This window comes from Nilaparvata lugens, chromosome 6 (genome assembly GCF_014356525.2).
Source record: "Nilaparvata lugens isolate BPH chromosome 6, ASM1435652v1, whole genome shotgun sequence".
Lineage (NCBI taxonomy): Eukaryota > Metazoa > Arthropoda > Insecta > Hemiptera > Delphacidae > Nilaparvata > Nilaparvata lugens.
Genome location: NC_052509.1, coordinates 46,795,132 through 46,819,829, shown reverse-complemented (window position 1 = coordinate 46,819,829; position 24,698 = coordinate 46,795,132). Strand labels below are relative to the sequence as shown.

Here is a 24,698-nt window from a genome sequence, read left to right as displayed (position 1 = left end):
CAATCGACTTCAAATTTGAAACTTATAATAATAATTATATTCTTGGAGCTACTCCACATATCGAGCTCGTTGGCAAACGAAATTGTCTCACTCCTTCTGAAGGATACAACAAGATGATATTGAAAGTAGTAGGTGCAAGAAAAACATTTGTATTATAAATCACATTACTTTTGTAATGGTAATCAAATTTCAAAATTCTCTTCCATTTGCATAAGATTTTTTTCGTGAATGTAAACAGCAAGATTTTCAGAAAAAAATGTTGTTTGGCATTTTCATTGTATTCTCTACAACGTTTGGATTGGAACGTGAGGATTGGAAAACGATTTGCAGAATTATCATGTAAGAAGAATGCAGATATATCTTCTCCCAATCCTCATCAAAGATAGGCTACAAAACAGAACAGTATTCATGACGAAAATAATTTCAAATGTAATACTTTTTGGACTCGAACTTCCAATTGCTAAACTAAGCTATAGCTAAGCTAAGTCAATATCCTGGAATTAGCGAGCTCTTCAGCTTGGGTGGCTTACTATTTCATTGTTTCATTTGTGCTTTATATTTTTGAAATCGAGAAGAAATGTGTGAAAACGAGTCCTCATTTTTGATGATTTCTTTTTTGTACTTGAGATAATGGGAAGCATATTTCACATCAAATCATAAAGATTAATAGAATTGAAGTCTACGGAATATGTTCACAATATCATAATGAATTATTGTATGTGAGCTATACTTATGCAAATTGATTATAAGAGTAGCCTCCATTGAGTGAAATCATGTATTTATCATGATTCATAGCCTTTTTCACTCATGTAATGCAATAGCATGTATAGTATTGCAAAAGCATTTGAAACCATAATTGAAGTGGTGAAAAATATATTATGATACTTTCATGAGGGGTGCATGAAAAACGTGTAACACATGTTTAGAGAGGGTTTAATCATATTTTATTGTTCTCACAACTTTAATACAATCAATGAACACTTCACAAGTGTATTTTGGGTATTTTCAATCATTTTCACGATAAAATAATTTAATAGATTTTGTTGATAATTTCTTATCTTAACATTTATTTTCTTTAAAGGTTTAAATAATAATTTAACTTTTCCTACTAACTCTAATCGGATTGACAGAATAAATAAAACTATACAGGCTACAATTTTCTAGAACATCAATATTATTAGTCGAAATATCAAGGTTTAGTCATGGAGATGATGAACTTAACAATAGTCATAAATAATCTCGATGTAACCAAGCGGTGATTTTTTCAATGAGAAAATATAATACCCTTGCATCCCTTATCGTATTGTTGAGGAACTTGTGATAAAAATAAAAATTTAGAAACTAATAATTCTACAAATGTGCACTATAAATTGAGAAACATACATTAAAAATCGAAGAAATAATATAAAACGTAAAAATAATAGAAAAGTATATAAAAATAATGGCCTAACGTGCGTAACAAGCCCTTAATACTATTATATACTCTCTAGAATTAAAGTCGAATCAGAAATTTCTAAGGAACTATGTTCCTTCTGATGCATGGAATCACATCACAAATATAACAGGACAAATTCTTTGAAGTCCCTTCCAAGATGAGATTCATCTTGGGGAGACTAATTTACTGTAACCGGCAGACTATACACAAGTATACGGAAGTTTATACTTGAACTTACAACAGGTTACATATAAATTGGTTACATAAATTATGTACATAGCGAACATCAACAAAACGCAATCGAGGATCTACAAACACATGAAATTTTTGGTTTAACGATAGAAGGGAACCGTTTCGTCTTCCATAATTCTGGTAACAAGTTGGATAAAATGGAAGACGAAAAAATCCAAGATCTTTTGATTAGATCACAAGTTAATATTATAAAAATTAAAACTCACGACTTTGACCAGTGAGGGACTAGACAATAAGATCGATAAATTGGAAGTTTTATAATGTTGAATCAAAACAAAAGGTTTTGGATCAGTTCTCTTTGACCGTGTTGATTTTGAATCGATGACACGTCATCAGAGGGAAGGGCGGAGTCTGAGGGCGTGCTATCGAACTTGCACAGCTTCCAGTAGGTCCTACACTACATGACTTGTACGATAGAGGGGGTGACGGAGAAGGGCAAGGCAGGAACGAGCGACGGTACAACGATGATGATGATGAAGATGAGTTTTTACAGGTGATGATGATGGAGACGATGATCCTGGAGGAGAGTTCAGCCGGAGGCCGTCCTCAGCTTGGTGAGGGCCGTGTTGAGGTGGAGCATCTCGAGGTTGAGCTGTGACATGAGGTTCTCGAGCCTCTCAACAGAGTCAAGCATCTCGACCTGTTGTGTGTGAGGGTTGTACCTGACCTCGAAAGGTCGGCTCATGGTGGCGACCCAGCGTCTGAACTTCTCCTTGGCATCCTCGAAGCTCTCGGCGACGTAGTAGATGGGCTGGTACTCCTGGTCCTGGTAGGGCTGGATGGCGGTGAGCGAGGGCTCAAAGGGACGGTGCTCTGGTTTGTCGGAGATGGCGTGCAGCAGCTCGCCGTAGCTGGACAAGAGGCCGGCGCCGTAGGCCTTCACCTGACCTTGCTCCTTGCACAGACCGAACTCAACGGTGAACCAGTAGACGGTGGACAGCTTCTCGATCTCCTCGTCGGAGGCACCCAGCGACGCCAGACCGATCTCCTGCGAGAACTGAGCGAAGTTGGTGTCAGCCAGCAGAGGCATGTGTCCGAGCAGCTCGTGGATGCAATCACTGTAACAAACAACAAGTTACACATTATAACAACTGAAGGTAGTTTATAGTATTGAGAATAGTTCATTTGATTTAAATATTGAAAATCAGTTTTGATATGAATCATGAATAATTATGAAGAACAATGTACATTGTACTATAGAACCTATTTGAATATCCATAACAATAGACACAATATTGTGTGAGATGTGTGATATTTCACTACATCTTTGTGTTTTCATCATCCATAACAATTTATCTAGAAGAGAAATATTATCAATCAATGTCCTATTCTTCAGCTATTGTTTTTGTTACAATAGAGTTCTTTCTTTCTGATAGTTGAACATATTAAATAAATTTAGTAAATAAATCACGTTTGCCTTTCTATGTATAGCCTATACAAATAAGAATAGAACAATAATTTGTTGATCGCTACATCATGAGAAGCTTAATTAACAAGGATAATTAAACCCAGTGAGAGTATGAGAAAAACCGTTCAGAGAAAATCGAACTTTTATTGAAAATTAGATAGATGATTAGGGCCTTCTATGGCAGCAGCTTCGAAGCACAGTCGTGTAACGCAGGCAGCATTCTCACTAAATGAAGGCGCTAGTATCTCACAATACACGCTCAACACCGGGAGTACAAATGCTATTACACCGATGCCGTGAAAGTGACGCTAGCAGACGATGAAGTGATAACCGAATTACAGTCAGGTCGGCCTGTCATAATCGATACTCTATTGCCCAAACTCCAAGTTCCCGCTAGCAAAAATGGTATCCCGGTTCAAATTTCGACGGAAATCCATCATAAAAGTATTATAATCGTAAAATGAAACTGTTTAGAGAGTTGACGGGATAATTTTTGTTATAATAATTTGATGAAAGTCAATTGAATTCTCGGAAATTCTTAAAAATATATTTATTGTATTAAAAATCCAATAATAGGATTGAAGAGCTCGTGAACTACTAAGCCATTCGAAACACTCATATCAGGGGCGATATTGTTCCAAATACTTATTTCTTAACGTGGAGACTTCGATTCCCAAATCGGCTTATCTACAGACGCTGTATCGTAATATAGCTGGCAATCTCAGAATGTAATTGAACAAAGCCTACGTCTGAGAGATTACCTCTAATGGAATGGAGACTTTACCAATGTATTGTATTACTCTACGGTATAAGAATATCGATGGAGTATTTATAGCTAAATGTTGATAGATATGTCGTTAAAATTGTGTAACATGGGATTCACTGTACTCAAGATCAGTTTCAATTCTTACAAGAGATGTTTGTGAACATTTAAAGCTGCGGGTGAAAAATTGAATAAGAAAATTTGAAAGTACTTACGGTTCAACGGTGTGGAAGGGAGTCTTGAAGTGACGGACATACTGTGTGCTCTGGAACACTCTGAAGGCCAATGATGCGAGGAAGTCTCTGGCAGTGAGAAGTCCAGCAGCTGGTCTCAGTGTGAATCCGGTGTGTTCTGTTCCAAAAATTGCAAATTAGTAAATCATAAAAAAATTATATTAAAAAAATTATAAGGATTGACCAATAATTGTCTCTCCATTCTTGAATAGAATATTTTATCATGTATTGGAGTAGGATAATGGTTGCGAACTAGTATGTTGTAAGCAGAGTCCATAAATAGAGTCAATAAATGATACAGACCACAACTAACACACGCACAGTTCACAGCTCATAATGTGATATGGAAAGTACAATGTTTTTTGATATTAGGATTTAAATTAATTGAAAAAGAATTTCAATAATTGTGTAAGGGGGTTGATTAATAAATTGCGCATTATTGTGCAATTCTCTTCAATATTAAAATCGCATTGAAGAATGAAAAGGATGTTATTTATTCCACGAGTTCTACTAAACTCTACTCTCATATTGAGAGTTTAGTAGGTGACCTTCATTTATTAATAGAAATGCCTTAACTTGAAGATCAGTTCAAATTACTATGATCAGAGAACTGATTCGCAACTAATATTTTTTGAGACACGTAACTTCATTTTTTCTTAAGTACGATCAAAATTAGTGTATCTAAGTAGTCACATAATCGTATACAACAGTTTGTGGGAATAGGCTTATGATCGAACTCTGATTTTTTTAACATTTGGTAAATATGATTATTTTTCATGGTTCAATTTTTAGTACGGAAATCTCAGTACTCTACTACTTACTCCTGAGGAAAGCGGACATGTCCTCTAGCTGGGGAATAGCATCAGGTCTGAAGATGCCGTCGTCCTGAAGCATCTTGAAGACTTTTTGGTATTCGCTGCAGAAGTGCTTTGGCATGAGTTCGTAGACGGTGTTGAAGACCGATGTCCAGGTGGCGGTCTCAGTCTCGGTGTAGTCGATGCGTGGGATGGGGTCGCCGTACTTGTAGGCGAACGCGATCTCGGCTATGTACTTCCTGCGCTGACGGTAGGCCTGGTCAGAGAAACCAGGGTGGTTCATGTCCAGGTCAGGCTCGTACTTGGTCATCAAGTGGTTGCAGTTGTCTAGTTCGCGGGCGTGTCTTGGGAACCACGGATCTGCAACGCAACACCAAACAAAAACTCATAAATTGGGGAATCCGATACCACAATATGTCGAACTTTCGAAGAATAACTTGAAAATCTTCAGCCTGTGCACAGGGTCAATAGACGTTTTCCAAATTGGTTGTATCAATAATAAGTTGCACTAAGCTTGAACTTCATTACGGTAAAGAGCAATCTGTTTGCTGTACTGTGATTTATTGAGGAAATGTACAAGTTTGATAATGTAGACTAGTTTTAGATTCGACTTCTCTCAAATGATCAAGGAAGATCAATTTTGAAAACAATTAATTCGCTATTCAGCAATGGATAGGTGAAATTGATAAATTGTATAATTCTGGAGAATTGTCACAATCTACATTCAACAACCTAATTTTACATTTGAAAAACTTCTTCATGTGATAACCAATAACCCTCTGCATTTGAAAACCCATAACACTCTTCAAACAGTGGAACCGGAATATTCATGATTCCCTTGACAGATTTCAACTGGTTTGTTGTAACAATAGATAATTTCAAAAGGAATAGTTGATCCAATGATTGCTGTGACTCTTCAGAGTTCTTCTCTGTAGTGTAGTATCAAATAATAGCTAGAATATTGATTTACTAATTCTTCACTTAACAGAGTAGATCCGAGCAGTAGCCCTACAGTAACAAATGATAACTTGGTAATTGATTTTAATGATCGGACTCACCCTTGACAGAGACGGAGTTATCAGCAAGGAGGGTGACCTCTCCGAGGGAGGCGCTCTGGCGCAGGCTCCTGATGAGGAGCAGCAGGTTCTGGCGAGACATGTCCAGGCGGACGAGGATGTCGAAGTTCATGCCCTCGGCCTTGGACGGCCTCGTCTCCAGATGGACGACGGTGCCCTTGAAGTTCTCGATGGTCTTGAGGATTCTTGCCAGGGAGCCCATGCCTTCGCGCATGCGCAGGACCAGGTTGGCCCTTTGCACGGCCTGCTCGGCCTCCTTGCTTTCGCTGGCTGCATTGGCCAGGATAACTTCTTCTTCTGTGAGACCGGCATCTGGAGTGCAATAAAATGTTGAAAATATCTCTTCCGAAAAAGATTGATATAGTTGAATGGTGGAAAATATCTCTTGGAAGAAAAATTGTTGTAGTTGGAAGGTGGATTTTACTTGATAAAATATTTTCCAGGGGAAAAATAGAGAAATAAAGTAGTTGGAAGTAAGGTTTCTCTTAGAAAGGAGAAAAATTTGTGCTTATTCCGATAGGTGTAACAGATTTCGAAGAGATCTTGACCAAAGCACGTAAAACTTTCTTAGCTCATGTACTGTTAGTTGATTCAATGTTTGAACAGATTATTATCAAAAAATATATTAATTCTCTTCTATGAAAGAGGAAATTGAATTGAAGGGAGAATAACAGCTTCAACAAAAATAGAGAAGAAAATCTGGAGTAATTTTGATAAGAAGAAACATTAGAAGAGGGAATACTATAGAATAGGTAACTAGCTCATTGCAATTTTTTCTACTCAGTATTGAATTTCGCTAATAATTATCGACTTGTATAGTCTCGACGGAAAATATAAATAAGAGTTTAAAATGAAAGTGTGTTTGCTAGAAACACAAATGGAGAGTTGGGAAGTAATTGATTATGAATTCAATCAACGAGATGGATCTCAGAAATTAAGTCTATCAAACATGTTTATAGGCCTACAGTTATACACTAGTTATTGTTCTTCAAATTTGTAGATTACTGAGAATGTATTTGTGAATGGATGGATCAGAGGATCATTGAATAGGTATTTTAAATAATACGATCAGCTTAATGTTGACGTGGGAGTATTGTAGTCTGATCCGGGAGCTCTTTGATGCTATTCTTCTCTTCCTTCCACTGTGAAGACAATTTCCTCTCGATCAAAGCCGAAAATTAAATCACAAAGGCAAAGAGCCAATATTAGTCCAACTTCGAATTGAACTCAGAGTGGAGATATTCAATTTTTGTTCTGCCATCTAACGCAGCTATGACTATTTAGAATGATGGTAATGAATTGCGATAGGCGCTCTCTGCAGTAAAAGGGCATAAGACCACTTTGCACAGTTGAGTGGGCAAATTGCAGGCCCTTTTCACTCGCTCCAACGCGCGCTCACACGCCCAAGAAAGGGCGCCGGGAAAAGGAAATTGTCATCCCGTCCCACTCTTCAGCCTAAGGAGATGAACGGTATCTCTGTCCTTCTCCAACAAAGTCCACCAGCGACTCTCTCTCGTCGCTTCTTGATAAAAGCATTTTCCTGCATGAAGGATGCAGACTGGCTCTCTGTCTTTGTCACATTAATAAGAAAGAGAACCTGGCCCAACTTTCTATCGTCAAATGAACGGAAACTGTGCGGAACTGTGGTGGATGTAAAGAGAGAAAACTCCAGCAGTGCATTTTCACACACTTCTTTGGTGCCCCTTTTGAATCTACGTTCTTATCGCTAGCTTGTTCTCCTTCACGATTGTATCAAATCCTCTCTTTCTGTGGTTTTACACCACTTCTCTTGTCCTCCCACATCACTCTTCAATAGCTTCAATACTTACTTTACAGTATTCTCGTGATTTCAATGGCAGAAGGTGATCGCACCATGGTCAGGATCAAAACAATTCTAATAATTGGGGGCTAATAATTAAACTAGACTAATTGAATTCATCACTTACCGTTGTTAGGTGTGGTGGTTTCCTTTGGCTCTTCAGCAACCTTCTCGGGTTCAGGTTGAGGAACAACTTCGGGGACGACTGTACAACATGCAAGAAAATAAAAAATAAATGATGAATCGTGCAATTAAAAACAAAATTGCCGAAATAATATTGATAGGCAAGAGATGATTGATCATAACAATTGTAGAACATAAAAGTTGGTAATCAAAAAAATAAATTGACAGAATTCTGGTATCTCTCGGCATCTTCAAGTGAAGTTAACTTAGGAATGAATTGCCGCCAATGAGAAATGAGCATTACGCAATGAACATGTTTCGTTGATAATAATTGTTCAATTGAAATGAGAACATTGAAAACAAAAATGCGAAAAAATAAGCTACTTACCGGTTTGAGATCGTGGCTCCTCTGTAATAACAGGTTCGGCAGTCTTTATTTCTTCGATTTTTGGTTTCTCTTCTGAAAATCAAACGTAAAATAAAAATAATAGGAATTGAAATGATAAAGAATGGATTTGGAGAAAAAAATGAAAACAACTATAAAGAAATACGAGAGAGGCAATAAATACTTGAAGCTCAAAAAACATTAATCATCTAGGCTGTAAGTATTATAACCTTAAAGGTAACCCAAAGGTAAATTATAAAGGTAACTTCTACAGGAAGGATAAGTACAGTAGTTCAGTATAAGTGAATTTAATAAAGAAATTCACTGTATATAAGAATAAATTATGAATATGAAGTTCCATGTTTTGTTCAACTTACAAAAAAAGAATGACTTGGATACAGACGAGTTACGGAAGAAATGAGGGTTCCGAGAGCTAATAATAATATAATATCCAGAACCAGAAAGAATTTTTGGAAAGAAATATAAATGAGGGTTCGTCTGTTTTTCTCTTCCAAAATTCAAATGATAATTTTTTGAACAAATGAATAGATTAAATCAAATTAGTTATTTGTGCAGCTAGTGCGCAAAGTGACTGCTGCACCGAAAGAAACGTTTACGCACGAGCCGTAGGCGAGAGCGGAATGGGTTCTTGAGTGCAGCAGAGGAACTTTGAGCACGTATATCACATTAAATTTATGAGAAGTGGTTGACTATCGGCAAAATGATGGCTGAAATCCATCAAATGTTTGTCTGTATAATTTTGTTATTAATAACAACTTTAATTTATTTTAAGCTTGATAATCCAATTAAAAATTAATAATCGATAATTTATTCAAATTGAAAATTAAATTAATCCAATTAATTTGAAAATTTGAATGATTTTGAGTAAATCTTAATTTCTAAATAATTTTTCAACCAATCAATTTATGAATAAAAAAAATATTATTTGAAATAATGAATAATTAATAATATTAAAAATGTATAGTTTGATGAGTTCTCATTTTAATTTATTTGAAAATCATAAAAAATATAGATAGAACAAATTCGCAATCAAAATACACGCCAGCAATGTCAACAGCTGATTGGGATGGCTGCAAGATAATACGCAAAGTATCAAGAGTTCGCAAAGTAATACTTCGCGCACTAGAGTGGAAAAGTGATTCTTTGCGTTCTGTAATCAGTGCAGGAATGGTCACTTTTGAAGCTAACTGTAGGAAAAATAAATTTTCATGATAGTAGTTACCTTGTTTCTGTGGTTGTTGAGCGGAAGTGAACTGAACGGCAGGTGTGGTAATGCTCTCAACTTGAGAATCTGGAGACGAACAAAGAACATGCTCAATAAATACATGCAATCAAATAATGAAAATATATTGAATAATAAATAAAAAATGAAACAAAATTCCTTTGGAATATCCTTTGGTTTTTTATTTGAAAAATTTATTGGACGCATAAATATAGATGATTAATGAATAGGTTTGCAAATCAAAGGTGTTTCCTCTGAGCAGTATTCGTTATCAATCATTTATCGTGTTTTGGGAGTAATAGATTTTTGACAAATGAATTTCATTATTAAATATTGATAAAATTACATTTTTAAAATAATTTCCAAACTTTTCTTGGGTCATATTTCATAAACGTGATGAATGAATCAATTAGAATGTACATGAAAATTGAAATTCCTCAGCAGATACCTCTCAAGAAAATTGCGTAGTATAGATAGAAAGGTTCAAGTGAACGTTATAGTAAAGATCTTTATATAGAACTAAACTTTTTGTGAGTAAGCCTTTTCATGCTTTTCGGAAACGGTCAGGCTGGATAGATTGAACAACCATTCTTTCTACATTTGAAACAACCATTCTTTTTACATTTTTTAAAAACAACCATTCTTTCTACATTTAAAAAGTGGTTTGATTTTGTGACAACTCACCATTGGACCTTTGCCTGGCTTCTTCCAAAACACTTTGTTTGGTCTGCTTCACTACAAGCGTTTCAAAACGCGCGTCATCGACCAAGGAGCGTCGGCGTGCTGGATATCCATTCTGAAAAAATAGAAAAAGTGAAAAATTAGTTTTTCGTTTGGTATTGCGATACATTTTTTAATATGAAGGGAACGTCCTGTTTAACCTTCGGGTGAATGAAGCTCTGACTAAACTTGGGGGAGAATGAAAATTGAATTTCATTGTTTTCAGAGTACAGTCTGGTGAGTAATGAGTGCTCCATGTCATAATGACCGGAGTTGCCACTGGATTACTGAGTGCGGGAGTGAAGTTCCACACACAAAATCACACCCTCGTTGGGGGAAAATTTCCAACAATTTCTCGTATTTTACTATACTTTCCAAACCTTTCATCTACCAATTCAAACACACAGAAATTATTGAAATACTCTCGAAATCATAGCCATCATTTTTCGAAATTAAGACAAGCTACATTGTTACAAAATCGTCTGGATAGCTTGACTATAACTGTGGAATCATGGTCAACTTGACATGCATGTGTGTGAAAATCTATATGATCGGTTGAAAAATTCTCCAATTGTTCTTTATAACATCAGGTTTGGAAGCGTGTTTGATGGAGAGCTCTTCACTTAATCAACTCATTGTTGAAGAACAGCTTTTGTGAATATTTCATTGCCAATGTCAATGCTATATAGATTTAGCCATCAGGCAATGACATACCGTGATGTTTGTGAGATCTTTAAATGAATTGAACTAGAACCTGAGTGTTATGAGACGATAGCTATACAGTAGTATATTTATGATAAGTCATTTTCTTTAGAGAAGAAACAATAATTATTAAAATAGTTATGATATCCAACTACGGTGAGAAATGATTGAATAAAACATGGTTTTTCCATCTCTTTCAACATCTCGACCATTAAGTGTGGCGTGATCTGTTCAATAATATAAATAATATTGTCATTCATTTTTATTGTTACGATAATTTCATTAGTTTACTACTCTAGTTTTCTCAGCAGCTGCGCGCTTCCTGCTTGACCAGTGACCATCCAAGGCCGTTTATTATAATTTCATTGCTACAACTATTCCAATGAGTCAAGCTATAATTAACTTCGATCTCTAGGATCAGAAATGAATTTATCAATTTGAAATTGACAAAGTTAGCTTGCAGTTGGCGTGCAAGTTGTAAAAGCTTTTCATTAATTGTGATTAAGCATAGCCTACCATGGTTTGAGAAAATTGGGTATTGTCAGTTTGCGAAGATGAGCGACAAATACCCTTTCTGAAATTGTATCACTGAGAATTAAATTTATGAAACTAGGCTACCACTACTAAATACTTTTCACCTGCTATGTACCGCTACCAGCTTAGTGATACAGCAGTTAGTCTTTCAATTGAGTGTTATCAAGGAGAATTTGAAGAGCTAATATTCGAGGGTTAACGTTTCCTAGAATTCGTGAGTGAGTGAACTATCTTATTAAATATGATGTCGTTAACCTCTTTGATTCACCTTTTTGCTATTGGAATATGCAGCATACGTTTTTTGACTAACAGGAAAGTTTTCAACTTAATTCATTACATCACAATAAAAGCCTAAACCAATCATCACGCTTTTTTATCAGATAATATGACATGTGTAGCCTTCTACTGTGTGCATGAATGCGTGTATGTGTGAACGCTTCACAATTAAATCAATCTGGAGTCTGGAACATGTATTAGCCTATCAATTACACGGGCGTTAAAAATAGCCAGCTGAAAAAAGACTCAGCTACCTTATCCTGATCCGTTAATGATACAACCTTGAATATTTTTCTCTTTTTGCCTTCTCAATAGCTGATATGAAAAGTGAAACAGATAAAAGAGAGAAAAAAGTTGCTACACTTTTAATTCCTGTCTTGAGCTTGAGGAGCAGCAAGGTCTTGAGACAACTATGCTCAGGACAAGGTTAGCAGCTGTGAAAAATCAATAATTCATAGATTTTTTGAGGAAATGAAAAAGTATAATTATTGGTTTGAGTTTTATTAGATGAAAATTCCAATCTAGAACAAGTTTGAACTTCTTTGCAATTGCAGGAAAAAAAGCGTTACCCAACGTTTGATTGTGTTCTGGACTGTTCGTTCGATCGTGAGGAGAAATAGCGCTTTATATTTGACGACATAATAACATGATTTCCAAAATAATGTAAGATCAGATAAGGGAGAAGTTTGCTTAAAAACGATAATTAGGGATTGATTTTCATGAAACTATATCCATGTGTGTCTGTCTACATGCACGGTACTGTGTATATATATATATATATATATATATATTATATATATATATATATATATATATCTACAATGATTTGCTTTTCCTTAATTTACACATTTCCAGGTTGATTCCCCAATTACTTTCAATTATTTAGATTTGATTTCTTCAATGAGCGATAATTCAGGTATCAATTATGTTGTGTAACTTTGTTCATTCCCATGCTATGATATTGATTATTTTCAATCGTTGTACGGGCCAAGGAGGCCTCAGTGGTCGCCTTAGATCTTCACGCACGTCGACTTCAAAATTTGTCTACGTGATTTGACCAGACGGAAATGAAAGAGAGTGTTCTAATCTAATCCGATCCAACAAAAGAATGATTTGAAAGTGGTACGGTTTGTAAAAAGATGATGAAAAACAAAGGTGGAGAAAGCTAAACGTCTGCAAGACGTTATGGAGGAGACAATACAGAAAATAGAAGTGTCACAGTCTGATGTGATCATCTGGGAAAATGATGGTTGGATACGTGGTGCCTATCACGTATTCATCATTTATCGATTAAATACTGAATCGATTATTGGACAGTGCGATCGATATTGTGCCTTGCAGCGATCTCATTCTATCCAAGGTTGATTGGTTGGTTTAACACCTACTGAGAATGGTACCGGTGAGAGAGGGAGAGAGAGAGAGAGAGAGAGAGAAGATCTGAGCGGGCATTGGAAGCTGAGTCCATGTCCGGTTAACAAACGCTCATTCAAATACACATACATCCACTGTTTAAACGGAGGCCACTGAGCTGTTAACTAACCACATATATAACGCCCATATATCTAGATAACAGCTATTTATACTCAACGTATTGCACCTGGATCTTGGTCAACAGCCAGCTTAAGCTTGCTTCATTTGCTTTTTTATAATAATATTGGGCAATCAAGAGTCCCAGGTTTTTGCAGACATCCAAGGAAAGTACCGATAACGTCTGACGAAACAATTCAAATAATGTCCGGTCTTTGAAACTTCGCAAAGTTGAAAATACTTTCAAAACCTGTATTTATATTTGCAGAAAAACACCAACAATGAGCTTATTACTACAGTTTGAAGATGATGTAAAGTAGCATAGATCACATCATTTCATCCTTGAAACCCATTAGAAAATCATACAAAAGAAAAGTAATTTTGAAGCTCTTGGGTGAAGAATAAGTTGAAAGTATAATGTGGAACCATAGGGTAAGTTAATACCAAAGCTCATCTATCAGCAAGTTTTTCGAATTGATTATTTTATTACCTGCCATTGTTTTGATGAACACCATAGCCCACAAAATGGGAGGCAATGTTGATGTTGTGAAGGAGTTATTGTAGGAGGTTGATAGTCTGAATGCGGCTCTTCGTCAGTTCCGAGTACGGCAGACTGTTTCCCAATTCAAAAGAAAATGGAAAATTATATTCTTCATCAACAATGAGATTTGTGAAGAGCGAAAGCAACCAGGCGGTTGTGCTGGGTCTTGCCTCTAAAGCTCGGGTTTCGATTTTTGAGCTGTTTATGTCGAATTGATTGCGGTGTTTCGCGAATAAGTGTCGGAACAACTCATCAAATCCAAGTGACGAGGTGCAAAGCTGTTGACCAAACTCCAGGAGAATAATTTGTAACCAAGTTTAATTTGAGATACTGACAATTGACAGATTTGTACAAAAATGTAATCAATGAATCCATAGCAATTATCGATTGATAAATTTTGCGGAAGTTGAAGTGCGGTTCCTAAAATAAGTATCATGATGACAGTTTGTAAACATGTTTACCGGAAATGCTAAAATAATGTAGAACCAATGAAAGTATACAGTGGAGATAGATTATATTTACAGCAATCAACAGAACAGAAGTGATTTGAACTGTATGTCAGTGTGGAGAATAACCTTCTTGGATTTATTGAATATGAAGGGAGTCAGTTCTACTGAATCATAGCATAAAAGTGGAAGAAGAAAACTCGTAAAGCAATAATCATATGAATATAAAAAATATATTCATCAACCAATAAGGTTCATCATGGAAGGATGTATTTTTCACGATAGGACTCTGATGCACTTACTAATTCATGAAAAATGGTCTAAGTATCTGAGAAACTACTTACATCAGCTACATTCTCGATTGTGTAACCGATTCAGCAGCGAAAGGTCAAGTTTCAATACTAATCGTCATTGAAATACTTTTGCAAAGAAGTTTGATTGAGTTTACAAGGACAATAATAAATTCTTGAGAACATGAGGAATAATTATCAACAAAGTGGTCTAAGGAAAATTTCTGAGGAATTTCCAATTTTTTCCGATTACATAACCGCAATAGCTGAAGATATGTTGGCTAGCTACGATTATTTAATAATACGATTATGTAGTCCGTGAAGAGAAGTGAGTTAAGAACTGAGAAAATTACCCTAAACAAAGATGAGTAATAAAGTTGTTATTGAGAGACGATAAAACTGGTTCAAACAAGGTCGCGTAGGAGGGAATTAAATAAGTTCAAAATGGTAAATTGTAATGGTAATGGTGTGATAGTAAATGGTTGTAGATTATGCAAGAAGCAGAAATCTAAAATGAATTGAATATATAAAAAACCTCACCAACCTTCAATAATCAAAAGATATACTGTATTGGAAAATCTATTTCCAAAATATTGACTTTTTGCTGCATGTAATATGAATATTCCACTCAACCACGTGGGGCTGAATGAGTAAATGAATGAATACCTCTACAAAATCATTCCGTCAATATTATTTTTTTAATTTCTGAAAATGTGTATGCAGGAAAAAACCATACTACTTGTTACGAATTGGATAAGAAGTTTGGTTCAAAAATCGAATGGTCTATGTTAATGATGTTTGGAATTGAAATTAAAGAATGGAAAGCCAAGCTAGGCTATGACAACTAAGCTATATTGAGAGATTCATTATAACGTGACAGTTCTATTTAGGTTTTGTCTTATCACATCCCAGCAATCAATAACATATAGACGGTTTTTGCTAAAATGAAAACAGCTATAAATAATCTAAGCTACTTAATTTGGTTGGATTTCATGAACAGATACATTTTTCCAGAATAGAAAGAGATGAGACCTGTCACGTGCTCATCAGTGATTATTTCAAATTATATTACCGTTGAGCATTTTGAACTGAATTTTCTCCATGTTGACAATATTTACATTCTGCAGGCTCTTAGAATTTTGAGTGGACAAATGATGATACGAAAATCCAATGAGTTCATTATTCTTGTAATCATTAATAATCATTATTGTATATGGGTCGGAATAGACGCTAAAAGTGTTTCCCATTCAATCGATTTCCGATATTTCTATCCAAGGAGGTGCTTCAATCTTGAGATTCTGACTTGTTGCATGAAAGAAATCATTTGGATTACCGAATTTATATATTATTTGCTAGGTATCAGGTCCAATACATGACAACTATCAACTCTAAGCTGGATCATTTCAAACAAATTATGATCCATAACTCTATTGTGGTGGAAATAATAATTCAGAATGATAACGTCTGTTAATAGTGATAGACATTTTGAATTAAACGGTGTTATTGGTGAGATTTAATCTCACTAATCGAGACGTAACGTAAACACAACTAGAAACGACATTAAATTTCACTTTCCTATACGCCTCCCACTAAATTACACCTTGCTGTTTATTAATAAACTTTTCAAGCTTGTCTAATAACGGAGTCTTCCAAAATGTGACTCAATAGAATATTCGTCGAATTCCTGACATTTTGTGCTATGTACAGGGGAGGGGATATTTGACGGTGAATGAACCATAAATAATAGCAACATGCAGGTAAATAGGAAGAGCCTTCAAAAGTATTTTAATTATAATTGCCTTTTCTAATTGCTTCTAAAATATTTATTCTACAATGCCATGTTTTTTTCTACTTTATGACGGTTATTTCCAGTCTAACACAACGATTGCACGCTCAAAAATTGTTTGTAATTATTGTTTTAAACAGAATGTCTACAGGTTCCAAATCTACAAGCGTTTCATGTCAATGTTATAGTTTTACAGTATACTAATTCTCATTACATTATTTTCTATTTTGGCGTTGTTAGTGATTATTGAATTTGAACTTGAATGAAATAGGTTGTATTTGTCATCATGAAGGTAAGGAAAATGATTTAGGTGAACAAGGTCTAACGACAAAATAGAAGCAAGATTAGTATTTACGATATTTAGATGAAATTTAAAAGTAACTAATTGAAATGCTTTTCAACATTGGTTGGTTATCCAATATTATCATGAAAATAGATTTTTTTAAGAAAGAAGTTGATTGTTTCGCATTATTAAACTCTTAAAGATACGGTATAAAATTTTAACAATGCGATAATCGAACTAAAAAGGTGGCTCTTAAGATTACCTGTCAGTTATCTAACATTTAACACATTCAAGCTAGCAATGATGTTACTTATTTCAATGAAGATTTCTTACGAGTGATTGTAGATATTTAAGCTATACAGTACTGGTTGAAAGATATCAGATTAGATAAAAGCTCAGAGTTTCAAAAAGGGTTGTAGAAAGCATTCGAATCGAGATAATGCATTCATTATCATTATATCAAACAAATTGATCATTTTGGTGAATCGATTCAAGCTTGTTATTATCAATTGTTGGAAACTAGAAGATGAGCTTTCAAGTTTAATGAGTTATTCAAGTTCACAACACAATCATAATTGAATTTAACATATAATAAATGTATGGTTAAATGAATCGTTATTCTTGTGATAAGAGAATGGTGGAGCTTAATTGGTGAAAAAGAGTTCGACATTCGAGTCTGGATGATGTATGTGTAAAAATGGAAAGAGTTAGAGCTTTATTTTGTATTTTGGCGAAATGAAGTTTATTAGTTTATTAGATTTAGTGATGATTGTGGTTTGTGGTACTCACTTCGATGCTGTATGACTTCTTGATGGCGAACATTTCGCGGTTCTTCTGGGCAGCTGCTACGGCCATCATCTTGATAGGCGGTTGATTGGACTTGCTGGTCGAAAAAAGATAAGAATGTTGGTAAAGGCCAAAGGCTCCAAACTCCAGGACGGCTGTTGAGATGCTTGCGACACACGGGGATGGCTATCGGAGACAAAAGACTTGCAGTCTTTTTTTCGTGATAACCGGGGTAAGACAGCAGAAGATGTCTGTTTCGAAAAAGAGTATCCGAACGATATTACAAACGCACTGAGAAATGTGAATAACTCCTAAACGCCGTTAAATCAATTCGGAAATCTGACTCTCGAAAAATTACAAACTGCTGATGGCTGCTGACTTACTATCGACCCTTGCGGTCCTTGAGCGTACGGCACAAGCGAAGCTGACGATAAGGCTGAATCAGAAGTGGCGAGTGCAGCGCTTATATTGGACTCCCCACTAGGGGCGACCTCCCCACTCCCCGCGCAAACCTTGGCCACTCTCCGCCGCTGACTCACTCACACTCACTCACCACTCTCCACTCTCCCCTGCCGGAAAAGCACCACATTGACGCGCTTCCAGCGGCGGCTGACTTTGGGAAATACCGCCGGGGACTTACTGACCCGCCCGAAACCTGCTCGGCGGTTCAACCACTAGTTGCTCTGCACTTCCTCACTGCAAACATCCTCCAGTCTACTTGGAAACCACACTCTACAAATTGCGGTCCTGTAAAGCAAAGCTTTCCACTGGCTATTTCCTCTCATCACGGAAACCAGATCATCTTGTTCAATTACGGCTTTGTTGATCAAATAGTGCACTTCATCTCCTCCAGATGAAATAATTACATAATGGTCTAATTTCACCACAAGTAATATCATTATAAGTTTGAAGTTCCATTAAATTTACTGTAGACTTAAAACAGTCAATCAATAGGCAGTGGAGCAATCCATCTCCTGCTGGATACTTGTATCAATTACCCTTCTCCAGATCCCACATGAAATTTAATTGATTCACTACTACTACAGGGGATATTACATGAAAAAACGTTCCCTTTTTTGAGCGATGATTATCCATGTATGAGATTCCTCTTTTTAACTCTTTGATTTTCAACATAATTATGATGGAATTAACAATATTATATACATCAATAACTTGTTTCATCTGCTTATTAGTTGGGATCTCCTGAGGGTAACCGTGGAATGTGCAACTACAATATCAGAATCTGAAAATGTTGTTACAATAAGAGGATCTTTAAGAAGATTTTCAATCTCTATTCGAACTCACATGTTACATAATATTATATTATGCCGATAGTTATGGATGTGTGTGTTGTGTCATATCCATCAATAATCCTATCATCAAAGATTCACCTTATCTAGATTTCTTCACATTTTTCTAGCAGTGACACCAATTAAAATGGATCACCCACTGTCACATCTTTAATGGAGATCCATGTCTTGCGAATCTTGGTGAAAATAATTTATTCACTTTATATTCTCGTAGGTAGAGGTACTTCATTTGCTGTCTATTCTCTTAATTATTGCTGACCACACCATCGTAGTATAATCCTGGAATACAAAATACTACCTGGTCAGTGATAAATGTACGACATAATTCGAACTTACAATACATATAATAATTGGAAATTCAACAAAATTCAATTTTATGTTATACAGTAAACATTATTTTATTGGAGATTCATTCCAACATTTATATAAAGATTTGTCCTAGAGAGACCAGAAAGGGATTGAAATGTCAGACACTTAGATATTCTTCAGATCATCTTCAAATCGGCGAATATTTACAGTAGAATAATTCAAAGTAACAAAGAAAATAACTGAATCCAATTAAGAGAAGCACAGATCTAGGAAATTCATCATCTGTTAGTCAACAGTGTAACTCATATTATTCTTACACTTGAATGATGATGCAATGGTAGGATATTAAATATCCTATGAACCATTGAACCATTCAAGAGGAGAGAAAATTACTTATTTTCTTGGAATGGATAGAATCGGATTATTATGTGGATGTACTTCATCGAGTACCAAATTTTTTCCAATCAACTATTCAACGGAAGCTCTTAATCGTTCATCATAAACACTAAATAGCCCATAAATTTAACAATTATACATGACATTGTATCAATCATGATTTTTAGTTTGTCTATCAGACTTCAAATTAATACTTGAAGAAGTATAACAAAAGTAATTGCAATTGATGACAGTGGCAAATCTCCAATAATTATTAGATGTATTGGATTCGATCGAATATCACTACACTTTTTGCTAATCTGTCATTGGTGCTACTTGAACTCAAGAGATCATGATCAAAGGTTCTACCTTTTTGACAGAATTTCCAACCGATGGCTTTATACTGGAAATAAGTAAAAGCCTTGGATTTTATAGATCTAATTGATAATTTTGACTGATCTACCATCTTTTAATAGAGAAAAAATGTACATAGAGTTACATAATAATACTTCTCGAGACGAAGTTTATCGTAAAGTTTATTCCAAAAAGTGGTTCTTATGATTCATGACGGTTTTTTCTTTTACTGGATAATTATTTTAATTTGAACAAATTACGACAACAGAAAAAATAAATTACTTCAAGTATTATTATCGTTCACTACTTCCAAATAGATTTGTTCTGGCTGTTCAATCTTTTGATTGATGGAGTAGATCCACAAATAGATATTCTTTAATTCTATCATCTATCTATTACGAAAGGTTGCAAAGCCTTTGATTATTATCTAATATTAAGAAAATTAATTTCTCGAAAAATTAATTTTAATCATCATCGACTGTAGCTCATGTGGAGTGAGAATGGAAAGATAGAACCTGAAAGACTTGGGAGTTCCAAGGAAAGCAATATTTTACAAACAGACGGAAACTCTGTACGTATGTTGTAAGTGGCAGCATCACTTAGAGCCTCCATAAGGTTTTTTTCTAGAAGACGCCTCCAGTTTCGTACAGTTGACGCAGTACTCTTGATTTCATGTGTACAACCAATTCTTTGATGTCACTTGTTACTTCAAAGATAATCATTTCTTGATAAATTCGCTTGAATCTGCTTCGAATCTTCCTCAACTAACAATAAATTGAGTTCATGGTGTATCAGAATGATGTCAATGCATCTTTAATTGCTTATAAATAGAAGAACTCATTATTCCTTATTATGTTTACATCTTCCTTAGCGGAGAGTTTGGGTTAAGGAAAACTGGTAGAAAGAATCTAAAGTGCATAAGTTGGTGTCGCTAAATTTAGCACAGTGTTGACGTATGTAAGAATTGAAAAGGGAATGTGATCATTTTTCCCGTAAGATTTCCTGTAAGTCACAGCAGACGAAGTCGGTCGTTGACTGCGTCACAAATGCAAGAATCACAGATGAAGTCGAGGTCTGGTGAGGGCCTACGTCATAATAGTGGATTGTTTGGTTATGGTCGGGGATTTTCGTACGGGAATGCGAGTAACGTGTGTGACCGATGACCGGTGACGCAACCAGTTGTCAGCTGCCAGCATCCAGCATAAGCTTTGCGATCCTTGACGCAGGACGCTGTCAGCCTCAGCATGGTCAAGGGTAATGGAGAAAGGAGCGGCTAGCAACCGAGAGCTCTGATGATACGGTACAATCCTGAAATGATACAGGGAAGAAATCCGATTTTGATCAATAGATTATATTTGTTAATCTCATACAGTCATCATTGAACGAGCTTTAACGAAGTTCTCACTTTTGACTTATACTAGAGCCCAAAGTCGTTTTCTGTCTGTTTGTACGACAAGAACTTTAGAGAGAATTGATCAATCAGCTTCAAATTCTGAAGACTAATTTTTCGAGCCTTTTTACAGGTGAAGTTCATTGGCCAACAAAATTGACTAACTCCTTCGTCCTTTTCCAGGATATAAAAACAACATTGAAAATGCATAAGAAAACATTTATTTTGATTCATCATTTATCAGTCAGCTGGAATTATTTGCATGCTATTCCAATATGTAATTTTTCCAATCATTTGAAGAAGCTGATGCTGTTATTTGGCAGTTGTCACACAGACTTTCAGACTTTATGCGCCGACACATGATTTCAGCTAAATAATGCACAACATTAATTTATAAGTTCTATATTAACTCGCTTCCATTAACGTCTGTCTGTCTGTCTGTTACATAGATATAATTCAAACTACTTGTGATAGCAGTTGCTATGACAAATGTTTTTGTTCAAAATGTTAAAATGTGAGTAGAAGCTACAATTAGTGTTCACTAACACTTGATGTTAGTCAAGAGTCATCTCCTTTTAGGGCATTGTCTGGTGTTCCGCAGGGGTCACACCTGGGCCCTCTCCTCTTTAACATATTTATTAATGATATTGGCAGTGTCATCTCATGTCATTTCTTGATGTATGCTGATGATGTGAAACTCTTTGATGTGGTGAAACCTGGTCTGGGGCATGTGGCATTGCAGGGCTCACTTGGCAGGATTGATGAATGGTGCCTCAATAATGGTATGGCCTTGAATGATGCCAAGTGTGTCATGATGTCTTTTAGGCGTGGATCTAACGTACTTGACTTCCAGTACTTTTTGAGGGGTGCTCCATTGAAGAGAGTGTTGAAATTCAAGGACTTGGGGGTTGTGATGAGTCCTTCTCTTAGTCCATTGGAACATATTTGTGGTATGACGTCTAGAGCTGGGTCTTTGCTTGATTTCATTTTCAGGTCCTCAAGAGATTTCAGATCTCCTTATAGCCTCTTGGTCCTGATTAGGGCTCTGGTTCTGCCTGTCCTGGAGTATGCATCAGTTGTCTGGTCGCCATATCATCAGTATCAAATGGATCAGCTGCAGAGGGTGCAGAGGCGATTTGTAAGAATGCTTGGCTGTAGGATGGGATTTGCCTACTTTGATGTTCCTGTGATGGAATTGGAGAATTGTTTCGGACTCTTACCTTTAGCTCAAAGGAGAAGACTCAATGATCTGGTGCTTCTTTTTAAGTTGATGAATGGGACATTGGGCTGCCCTGAATTACTGGCTGGAATTGATATTTGTGCTCCACGAGGGACCCGTTCCAGGACCATTTTACGCAGACGCCTTCATACTACTGCCTATGCCTATAACAGTGAACTGTCTAGGATATTGCGATCGGGCTGTGAGGCTGCTGCAGCTGGGATAGAATTCTTTGGTGTATCTATGGCTTTCAAGAGAGCGGTTTTACAGCTGGGTCTATAGCTTTTCTATTTTGCAGAGCTAAAATGTATTAAGGGCTTTTTCTCTGGCTGCTTTCATTGTATTTCTTTCCATTTGCTTGTTTCATTGCTTTTTTGGTATTTTTTTCTTATTTTGTTATCATTTGTATTAGTTGGCTGTGTTTGGTTATAGTGTTAGTGTTATTATGTTATTGTTATAGTTATTATTCTATTGTTGCGCTTGCTGCTATTGAATTACTGTGTTTCCTTTGTTATTGCTAAAAATATTTTGTTTGCAATTGCTTCAAGTCATTGAATTTGTGCTGATAGTTTCTAATGCATATTTGTACATTTTATCTCATATGACTGTTATTAGTTGTTATACTTCTGAATTGCTAAGTTACTTATTTGACTCTATGTTATGTATCTCATAGTTATATTTATATTTGTCTTGTTATTTTTGTTGATCTTGTTACTATTGTATTCTTTTGGAATTGGTGTATACAGTTGGAAATGTAATAAATAAATAAATTGATAAATAAATAAATAAATATATAGTTGTACCGTACTCATTCATTTCATTTTGTATAATTTATTAGTACTTTCAAATGTTGAGATCATTGAAACGGATCGAGATATCGATGTGCGGGTTTCGCCATTAATTTTCCTTTAAAATTCTGTATCGAAATCATGTATCACATGACCACCTCCCCATTTGAAAATATGAAGATGAATTCAAAATGAAGCTGGATTCGAAATAAAGTTGGATCCATAAGACGGATCCAAGATGACGGACAAAAGTTTTGAAGCGACAGAAAGTTTTTTTTCCAATTGGAATAGGATTCCAATGGAACCTACTTCTGTAATATCATACTTGTAAAAGATATATTTAGCTGTTTCCATAATAATTCTCACCAAATCTGTATAATTACAAGTTGCGAATATCAGAGATCAATACAACAGTTCATGAGCAAGTTCTTCAACTCAGGGTGTCTCTAGTAGATAAAACATAAAACCCGTACGACACTTATCATGCAGCCATCCGATCACAATCATATGATCATTGATGAGAACGGCTTGAAATGGTGCATACCACACATGTCCGTCCTTTCCAACCCACAGGAATGTCGGACATGAGTAGGATCGGAACGCGGTTGATAACATAAGTGTGGCCCGGTCTTGAATCAGTATTAGAAAATTAATGTCAAAACGGAACAAAGTAGGCTATCTTGTGAAGCTTGTAGCGTAAGTTTACATTTCAATTGAAACTCAAATTTCTCATGCTTGGGTTCATACAGATTGAGAAATGGTATCGATCAAGTCTGCTGCGATCGAAATGCTGCTTCATAAAGTCTCAAATATTATTTCCAAAAATAAAATGAGAAATGTAATGAAATTCTGAATGAAATAAGAGAAATATCAACAATCTGTGAGTTCAACTGTAAACTCTGCTCTAGATATTCAGATACTCTGCTCTAGACTAGCAGACGGTGGAATAAGACTCTACCGAGTAACTTCCCATACTACATGGAATGCCACTCCTATAGACTAGAGGGCCTGCAAAGCTATGATGATTGGTGAATAGAATGAACTAATAATTGCTTACAGAAAGATAATCTCTGATTGGATGAACCAGTCTCACCATAATATAATATTCAATGCATCAATATCGTCGTTATATCTAGTCAATATTGAATATTTCCCATGTATCCATTTTTCAATAGACTCCACCCTTCATAGAACCGTGGAGTTTTTTATTCATATGCACTTTTCCCAAAGTTATATAAAATAAAAGAATGGAACTAGGTTTCTGTTTGCAACATCAATATAAGGTATGCAGTGAAAATAAATACTGAACGAATCGAAGTACCTACACTTGTCTTATTATCTACTTGAAATGATCCTCCTTTTGATTTGTTGGATGTATTTGACTAACCTTATTTCAAACTTAATATCTGAATTTGGAAGAGGAATATTAAAGGCTTTGCCTGTATCTGCTCTCCCATTACCATCTTGATGTTAAGTAATTTTGTATCATTGGATAAATTAATATTATGCA

General features: G+C 35.7%; 1 protein-coding gene across 1 annotated transcript; it reads right to left on the bottom strand.

The window, feature by feature from the left end:
* Positions 1–921: 921 nt before the first annotated feature.
* LOC111049383 (tyrosine 3-monooxygenase) lies at positions 922–17,897 on the bottom strand. The gene is made up of 9 exons (XM_022335431.2): positions 17,447–17,897; positions 10,237–10,348; positions 9,553–9,621; positions 8,313–8,384; positions 7,929–8,006; positions 5,965–6,294; positions 4,913–5,266; positions 4,074–4,209; positions 922–2,745 (listed from the first exon to the last, which is right to left on the bottom strand). Exons 1-9 carry the CDS (start codon positions 17,513–17,515, stop codon positions 2,217–2,219), a joined length of 1,749 nt encoding a protein of 582 aa, XP_022191123.1. The 5' UTR covers positions 17,516–17,897; the 3' UTR covers positions 922–2,216.
* Positions 17,898–24,698: the final 6,801 nt, after the last annotated feature.

What these genes read in the sequence shown, in the direction of transcription:
- LOC111049383 (XM_022335431.2), bottom strand. Translation starts at nt 17,515, where the DNA reads ATGATGGCCGTAGCAGCTGCCCAGAAGAACCGCGAAATGTTCGCCATC. An exon ending in TCAACAACCACAGAAACAAG is followed by an intron (nt 8,385 to 9,552) that starts GTAACTACTATC and finishes TTTGATTTTCAG; the next exon opens with AAGAGAAACCAAAAATCGAA. An exon ending in GGAGCCACGATCTCAAACCG is followed by an intron (nt 8,007 to 8,312) that starts GTAAGTAGCTTA and finishes CATGTTGTACAG; the next exon opens with TCGTCCCCGAAGTTGTTCCT.